Source organism: Amblyraja radiata, chromosome 15 (genome assembly GCF_010909765.2).
Source record: "Amblyraja radiata isolate CabotCenter1 chromosome 15, sAmbRad1.1.pri, whole genome shotgun sequence".
Taxonomy (NCBI): Eukaryota; Metazoa; Chordata; class Chondrichthyes; order Rajiformes; family Rajidae; genus Amblyraja; species Amblyraja radiata.
The window spans coordinates 3,674,307-3,687,804 of record NC_045970.1 but is presented as its reverse complement, the minus strand read 5'-3'; the positions used below and the strand labels follow the sequence as shown (position 1 = coordinate 3,687,804).

At 47.3% G+C, this 13,498-nt stretch overlaps 1 protein-coding gene across 1 annotated transcript in view; it reads right to left on the bottom strand.

Annotated features, from left to right (window-relative positions):
* LOC116980971 (interferon-induced protein with tetratricopeptide repeats 5-like) overlaps positions 1-13,091 on the bottom strand; it is a 153,840-nt gene extending 140,749 nt beyond the window's left edge. The window contains exon 1 of the mRNA XM_033033541.1: positions 12,975-13,091. Within this exon, the coding sequence (XP_032889432.1) occupies positions 12,975-12,988 (14 nt within the window). The 5' untranslated portion in view covers positions 12,989-13,091. The remainder of the gene's footprint in view (positions 1-12,974) is intronic.
* Positions 13,092-13,498: the final 407 nt, after the last annotated feature.

Genomic DNA, 13,498 nt, shown 5'->3' with positions numbered 1-13,498 from the left:
AGTTTAAAAGAATTTGGCGACATTTCTTGGAATTATATTTTGCTTCCCCAGTGTTCTCTGTTGGAATTTAGCTCTTTTATCGCACACGGGTAGAAACTATTTTTTAGTCTACCGGTGCGAGCCTTCAGAGACCTGAATCGCCTCCCGGAGGGGAGCAGAGTAAAAAGATGGTTGGCAGGGTGGGATGTGGCATGCTTGATGTTTGTGGCCCGGCGCAATATATATATATCATCCAAGGAGGGCAGTTGAGCGTTTGTAATGCTCTGCGCAGTTTTTATAATTCCCTGCAGCGCCCTCCTCTCAGCCACAGTACAGCTAGCAAACCACACCAGGATGCCATAGGAGAGGATACTTTCCACGGCGCATCGGTAGAAGGACAGCAGCAGCGGCTGTGAGACGTTTGCTCTCCGCAGAGACCTCAGGAAATACAGCCGCTGATGTGACTTCTTCACGAGAGTGACGGTGTTCATTTGCCATTTGAGGTCCTGGGAGATGTTTATTCCCAGGAACTTAAAGCCAGTGACTCTCTCCACCATGTCTCCTTTGATTTATAAGGGGGCAGGTTCCTCTCTTCTCTTCCTCCTGAAGTCAACGACCAGTTCTTTTGTCTTTGATGGGTTGAGTACCAGGTTGTTTTTGGTACACCAGACAGTCAGTTTTTGGACTTCATCCCTGTAGGCAGACTCGTCGTTGTTGTTTATCAGTCCCACCACAGTCGTGTTGTCCGCAAACATGATGATCCTGTTTGTACTGTGTGTTGGTGTGCAGTCATAAGTGTATATTGTATACAAGATGGGACTCAGCACACATCCTTGTGGCGCTCCTGTGCTGAGCATCAGGACTGGGGAGTAATTGGACCCCATTCTGACAGACTGTGGGCGGTCTGTTAAAAGTCCTTAATCCATCCGCATGTGTTTGCATTAACACCCAGATCAGACAGTTTGTCCACCATTCTGCTGGGGATGATTGCATTAAATGCAGAACTAAAATCTACAAATAACATCCTCACATATGAGCCAGGATGCTCCAGATGTGCCAGTGCAGAATGTAGAGCTATGTAGAGCTATGTTGATGGCATCCTCCGTTGACCTATTAGCTCTATATGCAAACTGATGCTGATCCAGGGCGGAGCTGTTCGGCGAAACGATCGCCAGGCCTCCGCATGGTCACACCGATGTAAATCAGCTGACATCTAGAGCAGCGGATATAACAGATGAGGTTGGAGGAGATGCAATTTCTGGTCGCGGAAGAACGGAGGGCTTTGAGACCATCCTGATGGGGGGTTTTCTGGTCGAGGAAGAACATACAGGTATAGCAGGCAGTGAAGAAAGCAAATGGCATGTTGGCCTTCTTAACAAGGGGAGTTGAGTATAGGAGCAAAGATGTCATTCTGCAGTTGTATAGGGCCCTAGTGAGACCACAACTGGAGTATTGTGTTCAGTTTTGGTCCCCTAATTTGAGGAAGGACATTCTTGCTATTGAGGGAGTGCAGCGTAGGTTTACAAGGTTAATTCCCAGGGTGGCGGGACTGTCATATGCTGAGAGAATGGAGTGGCTGTGCGTGCATACTCTGGAGTTTAGAAGGATGAGGGGATCTTATTGAAACATGTAAGATTATTAAGGGTTTGGACACGCTGCCTTCTCCCATATCCCCCCGACTCCCGATATTGGGGGAGTCCAGAACCAGGGGCCATGGTTTAAGAATAAGGGGTAAGCCATTTAGAACAGAGATGAGGAAACATTTTTTCACACAGAGAGTTGTGAGTCTGTGGAATTCCCTGCCTCAGAGGGTGGTGGAGGCCGGTTCTCTGGATACTTTTATGAGAGAGCTAGATAGGGGTCTTAAAGATAGCGGAGTCGGGGGATATGGGGAGAAGGCAGAAACGAGGTACTGATCGGGGATGATCAGCCATGATCACATTGAATGGCAGTGCTGGCTCGAAGGGCCGAATGGCCTACTCCTGCACCTATTGTCTATTGTTTATTATCTCTCTTCACGCCGCCTCGCCTTTACCCGTGGACACGTGTCACACTGTAGGAAGGAACTGCAGATGCTGGTTTACACTGAAGGTAGACACAACGTGCAGGAGTAACTCAGCGGGACAGGCAGCATCTTTGGAGTAAAGGAGTAGGTGACGTTTCGGGTTGAGGCCCTTCTCCAGAGATGGTGCCTGACCCGCTGAGTTACTGCAGCATTTTGTGTGTATCCCCGGTGATGACTGGTGCTCGGCTGTTGCCGGCACTGAGGGGGTTAACCAACAGCCGCTGGATAAGGCGAGAGGTGCAGCTGACTGTCCCCGGCCCATCGGGGAACGGGTTCCTCGGGAGATGGAGCAGAGTTGAGCTGGAGTTAGCGCTTCTTCTCCGCGCTGGCTGTAAGCCTGGGGCCGCCACTGCTCCGGGCCGGTGTCCCGTCAGTCCAGGGTCAACCTGGACATCTCTGGCCGCCCCTGGACAAGGATGGACACTCGGGTGGGGACGGGGACGGTAGTGAGACTCCACTCACAAATCTGCCTCCTGGGGATATGCAGGAGAGTGGTGCGTGGTTCACCCCTGTATAATAACCCTGTATAACCCGGGAGGGCAGCTCGAGTGAGAGTGGAACCCATACACCCAGGCTGAGGCGGACCGGACCGTGATTCATTAGATTGTCACTGCTGAGATTTCTGCATGGACCAGTGGAGAAATAGTGTCGTTAACACCAGTAACAATTGAACAGTGCTTGCAGCTCCGGAGACCCGGTTCGATCCTGACTACAGATGAAACGCAGGTCTGTATACATGCAGCAGCTCAGCTGCCGTGAATGTTTATCTCTAGTGACCTATGACCCGGGCATGCGCAGTAGGAATACCGAATTTTGATTCATGTAATGAGGTTGGGAATGTGCTTTGTGAGTGACGACACTGATGATGCAGTCACTGACTCTGCAGGTAGTAGCAGCATTCCCACTAATATACATGGTCCCGGGTTAGGGTCAGGAGTCAAGTGGAGGTGTTTTCCCCAAATAGTCCACCAATGGTCTGGCATGGTGGCTGTAACATCAAGGGCACAACTTACTGATGCAAGATAAAGCTTCCCTTTGAATGCTGCAGAGGTATGACATTGTCCCTTCAGAGTTACCAGATACACTGATAAACCAGTGGCTGTAGTGAAGCCCCCGATATATGCAGTGTGTTTCAACTGTCTGAGTGGAGAGCTCATGGTGCAGGGGCGGAAATCCCTGGGATGCCAGGGGGGACACGTCCGCTTGTCTCCGTGAAATCTCTGCTTTGCGCGAGACAGTGGAGGTGGGACTGATGATCGAGGGCGCCGATTGGACGAGAGACACGTCTGTCAGCAGGCAATGGGGGGAGGGGTGGGGGGGACCATGATGATTCAGCGTGATGATTGGAGGAGGGAGGTGTCGGTCAGAGGAGGAAGAGGGGGGTGGGACTGAGGATAGAGCGCAGTGATTGGAGATGTCCTAGTGGAGCAAAGATCAGAGAGCAGAGCTTGAATTGCATGCCCAGGCCATACGTCACAAGCAAACAACACTCTCGGCAGCCCTGGACACAGACCTGCGCCTCATCCACAGCCAGGATCGATCCCGGGTCTCTGGCGCTGCAATCGCTGCCGAACAGCCACTGGACCATCCCCGTCCCTACCCGAGTGCCCCCGTCCCTACCCGAGTGCCCCCCCCCCCCTGGTGGCCAGAGACATCGGGAGTCAGACGGGAACGGTGCCCCCAGGCCACAGCCAGCGCAGAGAAGCAGCGCTAAACCCAGCTCAACTCTGCCTGTCCCACCAGGTTAACCTACAGCTCTGCCTGGACTTATGGGAATGATGTCCCAGGTTTATGGCCAGTGCGGAGAAGACAATAGACAATAGGTGCAGGAGTGGCCATTCGGCCCTTCGAGCCAGCACCGCCATTCAATGTGATCATGGCTGATCATCCCCAATCAGTACCCCGTTCCTGCCTTCCTCCATATCCCCTGATTCAGCTATTTGTAAGAACCCTATCTAGCTCTCTCTTGAAAGCATCCAGCGAACCTTCCTCCACCACCCTCTGAGGCAGAGAATTCCACAGACTCACCACACTCTCTGAGAAAAAGTGTTTCCTCGTCTCTGTTCTAAATGGCTTACTCCTTATTCTTAAACTGTTTCCCCTAGTTCTGGACTCACCCAACTTCGGGAACATGTTTCCTGCGTGTCCAAACCCTTAACAATCTTATATGTTTCAATGAGAAACCCTCTCATCCTTCTAAACTCCAGAGTGTACAAGCCCAGCAGCTCCATCCTCTCAGCATATGACTGCCCCGCCATCCCGGGAATTAACCTTGTAAACCTACGCTGCACTCCCTCAATAGCAAGAATGTCCTTCCTCACATTAGTGGACCAAAACTGCACACAATACTGCAGGTGTGGTCTCACGAGGGCTCTGTACAACTGCACAAGGACCTCTTTGCTCCTATATTCGATTCCTCTTGTTATAAAGGCCAACATGACATTTGCTTTCTTCACTGCCTGCTGAACCTGCATGCTTACTTTCATAGACTGATGTACAAGGCCCCCAGATCCAGTTGTACTTCCCCTTTTCCCAACTTGAAGCCATTTAGATAGTAATCTGCCTTCCTGTTTTTGCTACCAAAGTGGATAAACTTACATTTATCTGCATTAAACTTCATCTGCCATGCATCTGCCAACTGCCCCAACCAGTTTTCAAAAAATTCCAGAAGATTAGCCAAGCATGATTTCCCCTTCGTAAATCCATGCTGACTCGGACCGATCCTGTTACTGCTATCCAAATGTTCGGCTGTCTCATCTTTTATAATTGACTCCAGCATCACTGATGTCTGGCTAATAGGTCTATAATTCTCTGGTTTCTCTCTCCCGCCTTTCTTAAAAAGTGGGATAACATTAGTTACCCTCCAATCCACAGGAACTGATCCTGAGTCTATAGAACATTGGAAAATTATCACCAATGCATCCACGATTTCTAGAGCCACTTCCTTAAGTACCCTGGGATGCAGACAAGGTTAATTTCCCGGGATGGCAGGACTGTCATATGCTGAGAGAATGGAGCAGCTGGGCTTGTACACTCTGGAGTTCAGAAGGGTGAGAGGTGATCTCATTGAAACATATAAGACTGTTAAGGGCTTGGACACACTAGAGGCAGGAAACATGTTCCCGTTGTTGGGGGAGTCCAGAACCAGGGGCCTCAGTTTAAGAATAAGGAGTAAGCCATTTAGAACAAGGACGAGGAAACACTTTTCCTCACAGGGAGTGGTGAGTCTGTGGAATTCTCTGCCTCAAAGGGTGGTGGAAGCAGGTTCTCTGGATGCTTTCAAGAGAGAGCTAGATAGGGCTCCCAGCACAGATCCCTGCGAAGTCCACTGGTCAGACATCCAGCCAGAATATCTTCCTTCCAACACACCACACCACACTGTCTTCTATGAATCAGCCAGTTCTGAATCAATACGACCTGGTCACAGTGGAGGTCCTTCTGCAGTTGTACAGGCCCCTAGTGAGACCACACCTGGAGTATTGTGTGCAGTTTTGGTCTCCAAATTTGAGGAAGGATATTCTTGCTGTTGAGACAGTGCAGCGTAGGTTCAGGTGGTTAATTCCCGAGATGGTGGGACGGTCATATGTTGAAAGAATGGAGCGACTGGGTTTGTATACACTGGAATTTAGAAGGATGAGAGGTGATCTTATTGAAACATATAATATTATTAGGGGATTGGACATGCTAGAGGCAGGAAACATGTTCCCAATGTTGGGGAAATCCAGAACCAGGGGCCACAGTTTAAGAATAAGGGGAGAACGGAGATGAGGAAAAACGTTTTCACACAGAGAGTTGTGAATCTGTGGAATTCTCTGCCTCAATGGAGGCCAATTCTCTGGATGCTTTCAAGAGTGAGTTAGATAGAGCTCCTAAAGATAGTGGAGTTAATGGATATGGGGAGAAGGCAGGGACAGGGTACTGATTGTGGATGATCAGCCATTATCACAATGAATGGCAGTGCTGGCTCAAAGGGCCGAATGCCCTACTCCTGCATCTATTGTCTATTGTCTAATGTCTGTGCATTCTATGCATCTTAATCTTCTGGATCAGACTACCATGAGGAACGTGATCAAAAGACTTACTAAAATCCATGTACAGGTATAAAACATCCACCACCCTATCTTCATCAATCTCTGTCACTTCACAGAAACATGCTCAAGTTAGTAAAATACGACTTGCTGCATACAAAGCCATGTTGGCTATCATTAATTAGCCCATTCTCTTCCACCTGGGAGTAAATCCCATCTTGAAGATTTCTCTCCAATAGTTTCCCTGGACTGACGTGAGGCTCACTGGCTTATAGTTCCCTGGATTCTGTCCACATTCCTTCTTAAACAAAGGAACAACATTGGCCACTCCCCAGTTCTCCAGCTCGTCGCTTGTGGTTAGAGAAGAAACGAAGATCCTTGTCAAGGCCCCCACAATATCCTCTCTTGCCTCTCTCAATAACCTGGCATAGATCTCATCAGGCACCAGGATCTATCCACCTTAATGATCTTCAAGAGCCTCAGCACCACCTCCTTCTCGACCTTAAACTGTCCCAGCATATTCGTAATGACATTTCATGACCACTTTTGGCCCTCCTAATCACCCGCATGTGTTCTTTCCTTATCACTTTATATTCCTCATTAGGCCTGATGCCTAATCTTCACTTTCTCATCAGCCCTTCCCTTTGTTTTCCTGCTGTTCTGGTTCCCACTTCCCTGCCATTCCAGTTTAAATCCTCCCGAGTAGAACTGGCAAACCTCCCAGCAAGGATGTTGGTGCCCCTCCAGTTCAGGTATAAGTGTATGTCCCTCTATTACAGGTCACCTCTGCCTCAAAACAAATCCCAATGGCCCAAAAATCTGAATCCCTCTCTCATGCATCAAGTTCAAGTTCAAGTTCAAGTGAGTTTATTGTCATGTGTCCCTGTATAGGACAATGAAATTCTTGCTTTGTTTAAGCACACAGAAAATAGTAGGCATTTACTACAAAACAGATAAATGTGTCCATATACCATGATATAAATATATACACACATGAATAAATAAACTGATAGTGCAAATAACAGAAAGTGGTTGGTAATAATCAGAGTTTTGTCCGAGCCAGGTTTAATAGCCTGATGGCTGAGGGGAAGTAACTATTCCTGAACCTGGTTGTTGCAGTCTTCAGGCTCCTGTACCTTCTACCTGAAGGTAGCAGGGAGATGAGTGTGTGGCCAGGATGGTGTGGGTCTTTGATGATACTGCCAGCCTTTTTGAGGCAGCGACTGCGATAAATCCCCTCAATGGAAGGAAGGTCAGAGCTGATGATGGACTGGGCAGTGTTTACTACTTTTTGTAGTCTTTTCCTCTCCAGGGCGCTCAAATTGCCGAACCAAGCCACGATGCAACCGGTCAGCGTGCTCTCGACTGTGCACCTGTAGAAGTTAGAGAGAGTCTTCCTTGACTATCCGACTCCGTAATCTTCTCAGAAAGTAGAGGCGCTGATGTACTATTGCTACCCTCACTAGCAAGTATGTGCCACTGTTAGTAATCCAGAAATTACAATCCACAATGTCCTGCATCTTAACCTTTTGCCTAATGCCCCTGTCCCACTTAGGAAACCTGAACGGAAACCTCTGGAGACTTTGCGCCCCACCAAAGGTTTCCGAGCGGTTTCCGGAGGTTGCAGGTGGTTGCCGGAGGTTGCAGGTAGTGGAAGCAAGTAGGGAGACTGACAAAAACCTCCGGAAACCTCTGGGAATCGCACAGAAACCTTGGGTGGGGCGCAAAGTCTCCAGAGGTTTCCGTTCAGGTTTCCTAAGTGGGACAGGGGCTTAACTCTCTATATTCATTCTGCAGGACCTCATCCCTTTTCCAACCAATATCATTTGTGTCGACGTGCACAATGACTTCTGACTTCACCCTCCCTCTTGAGAATATTCTGTAGCTGATCCAAAATGTCCAGAACCCTGGCACCAGGGAGGCACCAGATCATCCTGGAATCCCATTTGCTGCCACAGAATCTTCTGTCTGTCCCCCCTGTTTATAGAGTCTCCTCTCACTACTGCTCTGCCTGCCTTCACCCGACCCCACTGTCTCAGAGCCATGGCCGGTGCCACAGACCTGGCTGCTGCTGCTGCCCACTGCATGGTCATCTCCCTCAACAGTATCCAAAAGGGGGAAAGGCCACAGGGCATTCCTGAACCCTATGCTGCTGGTCACCTATCTATTCTCTGCCTGCATCTTACCTGAAACAAAGCAGGAAGTCATGGTCTCATACAATCTTTAAAACAACAATATCGGAATAAATAATAACTTTGTACATTTGCCGAGACCCAAATTGAAGTACTTTTTAGTTTTTATTTGTGTTATCACAAGATATGTTTTCACTGTACCTTGGTACAATAGACAATAAACTAAACTGAGATATGATACTGCAAAGTAAGAAATGCTGGAACATCTGTTGTTTGTGTACAAAGATTCCTGAGGAGAGATTGGAAGGGCTGCGTTTACTTTGCATGGAGCAATGTTGACTGAGCGGGGCCATACAGAGGTATTCACAATTATAAAAGGCATAGAGAGTATAAGTTGTAGCAAAGATTTCCCCACGGCAGAGGTATCTAACGATTGAGGGCATAAACATAGAAACATAGAAAATAGGTGCAGGAGGAGGCCATTTGGCCCCATGCCAGCACCGCCATTCATTGTGATAATGGCTGATCATCCACAATCAGTAACCTGTGCCTGCCTTCTCCCCATATCCCTTGATTCCGTTCGCCCTTAGAGCTCTATATAACTCTCTTTTAAATTTATCCAGTGAATCAGCCTCCACTGCCTGTGGCAGATCATTCCACAAATTCACAACTCTCTGGATGAAAAAGTTTTTTTCTCATCTCAGTTCTAAATGGCCTACCCTTTATTCTTAGACTGTGGCCCCTGGTTCTGGACTCCCCCAACAATGGGAACATTTTTTCCTGCATCTAGCTTGTCCAGTCCTTAGATGTTTCTATAAGATCCCCTCTCATCTTTCTAAATTCCAGTGAATACAAGCGCAGTCTTTCCAATCTTTCCTCATATGACAGTCGCGCCATCGCGGGGAGTAACCTTGTGAACCTACGCTACACTGCCTCAATAGCAAGGATGTCCTTTCTCAAATTATGAGACCAAAACTGCACACAATACTCCTGATGTGGTCTCACCAGGGCCCTGTACAACAGCAGAAGTACCTCTTTACTCCTATACTCAAATCTTCTTGTCACAAAGGCCAACATGTCATTAGTTGACTTCACTGCTGCTGAACCTGCATGTTTACTTTCAGTGACTGATGTACAAAGACACCCAGGTCTCGTTGCACTTCCCTTTTTCCTAATCTGACACCATTGAGATAATAATCTGCTTCATTTTTCTTGCCGCCAGTGGATCACCTCACATTTATCTACATTGTACTGCATCTGCCATTCATCTGCCCACTCACTCAACCTGTCCAAGTCACCCTGCAACCTCCTAGCATCTTCTCCGCAGTTCATACTGCCACCCAGCTTTGTGTCATCTGCAAATTTGCTTGTGTTACTTTAAATACCATCATCTAAATCATTAATATATATTGTAAATAGTAGCAGCCCCAGCACCGAGTCTTGCTGCACTCCGCTCGCAACTGCCTGCCATTCTGACAGAGACCCGTTTATTCCTACTCTTTGTTTCCTGTCTGCCAACCAATTCTCTATCTATGTCAATACCCTACCCCCAATACCATGTGCTCTAATTTTGCCCACTAATCTCTTGTGTGGGACCATATCAAAGGCTTTCTGAAAGGCCAGATACACTATATCCACTGGCTCTCCTTCATCCATTTTACTTGTCACATCCTCAAATAATTCCAGAAGATTTGTCAAGCAGGATTTCCCCTTCATAAATCCATGCTGACTTGGACCTTTTACTGCTATCCAATTGCGCCGTTATCACTTATTTCATAATTGACTCCAGCATCTTGCCCACTACCGATGTCAGGCTAACTGGTCTATAATTCCGTTTTCTCTCTCGCTCATTTCATGAAAAGTGGGACAACATTAGCTACCCTTCAATTAGCTACCCTCAGGAACTGATCCTGAATCTATAGAACATTGGAAAATGATCACCAATGCGTCCACGATTTCTCGAGCCACCTCCTTGAGTACCCTGGGATGCAGACTATCAGGCCCTGGGGATTTATCAGCCTTCAGTCCCATCAGTCTACCCAATATTATTCCTCACCTAATGCAAATTTATTTCAGTTCCTCCCTAGATCCTTTGACCTCTGGTACATCTGGGAGATTGTTTGTGCCTTCCTTAGTGAAGACAGAACGAAAGTACCTGTTCAACTCTTCTGCCATTTCCTTGTCCCCAATAATAATTTCACCTGTTTCTGCCGTCAAGGGACCCATATTTGTCTTTACTTATCTTTATCTCTTAACATAGCTAAAGAAGCTTTTATTATCCTTCTTTATATTCTTGGCCAGCTTAACCTCGTACTTCATCTTTTCACACGGTATTGCCCTTTTTGTTACCTTCTGTTGTCCTTTGAAAGTTTGCCAATCCTCTGGCTTCCCGATACTCTATGCTGAGTTATACACCTTTTATTATTATTTTTTTCCATCCCTAACTTCTCTTGTCAGCCACGGTTGCCTCTTACACCCCTTAGAATCTGTCTTCTTCTTTGGAATGAAATGAAGCTGCATCTTCTGAGTTATGCCCAGAAATTCCTGCCATTGCTGTTCCACCATCATTCCTGCTAGGATCCTTTTCCAGTCAACCAAGGCTCCAGAACAAGCTGCTCTAAGAATCCATCTGGGAGGCCCTCTACAAACTCCCTTTCTTGAGGTCCAGAACCAACCTGATTTTCCCGGTCTACCTGCATATTGAAATCTCCCATAACCACAGCGGCATTACCTTTGTTACATGCCAATTTACCTCCTGCTACTTGCACCCTATATCCAGGCGACTGTTTGAGGGTCTGTAGATAACTCCCATTAGTGTCATCTTACCTTTACAATTCCTCAATTCTATCCACAGTGACTGTACATCATCAGTACCTATGTCACCCCTCGCAAGGGACTGAATTTCACCCCTCACCAACAGAGCTACCCCACCACCTCTGCCCACCTGCCTGTTCTTTCTATAGGATGTATAACCCTGAATATTAATTTCCCAGCCCCGATCCTCCTGCAGCCATGTCTCTGTAATCCCCACAATGTCATATCTACCAATCTCTAACTGAGCCTCAAGCTCATCCACTTTACTTTTAATACTTCACACATTCATATATAATCCTTTTAATCCATTACTGCCTCACCTTTCACACCGATTCCTATTTCATTTGGCCATACTCCCTTTTCCCTTCATGAGCTTTCCGCCCCGTTAATTCCGGGGTCTTTTTTAACTTTCCCTATACTCTCTTTCCCTTTGACTCCATCCTTGCATTTCAAATTTGTCTCCGCCCCCCTCCCACACTATTTAGTTTAAACCCACCCGTGTAACAGTGGCAAACCTGCCTGCTGGCATAGATTTAGAATGAAAGATAAAAGGCTTAGAGAGAGCTCAAGAAGGAATTAGTTACTGAGGAGGATAGTTTAAATCTAAACCCAGCGCCTGAGTGCGTGTTGAGACAGGAACAATGTTTAAGATGTATCTCGTCGAGCACTGCATCACCAAGCCACAGAAGAATCGTCGGACGGCCGAACCAACCCAGAACTCGTTAGACGTGGAACCGCCGGAGGCTCCGTCACTGGACAGTCCATCAGACGGCAGAAGAGCCGAAACCGGGCGCATTCAGCGGGCGGCTGGACTCGCTTGGAGGCTCCTTGGACGCGGAACCGCCCGATAGCTCATCGGATGTGGAATACTGGGATGGAGTTGCTGGAGACATTGGGCGTGGAGACCAAGGGCCGGTAGGAAGGTGAACCGGGTTAATGTCTCCAGTGCCTCGAAGGTAGGCTGCAGGAGGTTGCCCCCGGGACATAAGATGTCCGGCGAGGAGATGAGAGGGACGACGGTTCGCGGGCCGAGCCGGTCGTGGGCGACGGAGGGGATCGGGAGTCGCTCCGGTAGAACGAGCACACGGGAATCCAGACGGTGAACTCAATGAAATGGCATCACACATGATGGCACCGGCATTGTATGCAAAATGAATTTCACTATGTACTGATTATTTGCATTTGTGACAATAAATATCCATTGAACTGGTATCAAATAGGATTAGTGTAGATGGTGGATCAAAAAGCCCACTTTTGTCTATAGAACACATATGTAACCACAATGACAGAGAAACTATGACACATACAAGTAGTCTGAATAACAACAAACAGTTGCTTTCTGAAGTTTGGCTGTAATTTTGCCAGATAGGAGATAAGATGCTGTTCTAATAATGCAAATTCACCAGCTTGAAATATCTTTCTTTCTGGATCTTATAGATACAAATAAAATTATAAAAGGACTGGACAAGCTAGATGCAGGAAAAATGTTCCCAATGTTGGGCGAGTCCAGAACCAGGGGCCACGGAAGGGGTGGCCATTTAGGACTGAGGTGAGAAAAAACGTTCTCACCCGGAGAGTTGTGAATTTGTGGAATTCTCTGCCGCAGAGGGCAGTGGAGGTCAAATCACTGTATGGATTTGAGAGAGAGTTAGATAGAGCTCTCGGGGCTGATGGAATCAAGGGATATGGGGAGAAGGCAGGCACTGTTGATTGGGGACGATCAGCCATTGAGTTCACCGTCTGGATTCCCGTGCAGTGCTGGCTCGAAGGGCTGAATGGCCTCCTCCTGCACCTATTTTCTATGTTTCTACACGTTAACCTACATTTAATTATGTATCTCTGAACATACAGTACCAACTACATGCATCAAATGTAAGGTAACGCATTACACATACTTGCAAACCAACAATGATTAACACATCAACTTAATACAGAAGGAATTACAGTGTTCTCTACCTCATGGTGTTCATTAGATACAAAGCTCTTTGAATTTCTGTTCACAGCTTTAGCTGCACTTTAACTGTTGAGTCGATTGAGAAGGTGTTGCAGGCAATGATTTCCTCACTCAGTCTTTTCCTGAAACTGGGTAGAAACTCAACCTCGAAAGTGAAGGTAAACAAAAATGCTGGAGAAACTCAGCGGGTGCGGCAGCATATATGGAGCAAAAGAAATAGGCGACGTTTCAGGCGGAAACCGTTCTCCAGACTAGCTTTTGCAAGAAAGTGAAAGTAGCTTTTGCAAGAAATGACAGCAATGAAATTGCAGTGTGTCTGTGGTGGAACTGCCTGGATCCAATACAAGCCCAGATCAGGATAGCAACAGAATCACTCCATTTGTCACACCCGGCCTGATAGGGTGATCTTTTCTCTGCCTGTTTATCACGTCTGTCAGTTATCACCAGTCGCCTTTGACTCTTTGTGCCCAACGGAAAATAACATGTTTATCTCTTTGTCATCAAATGAGAGAAGGGATATCACCCC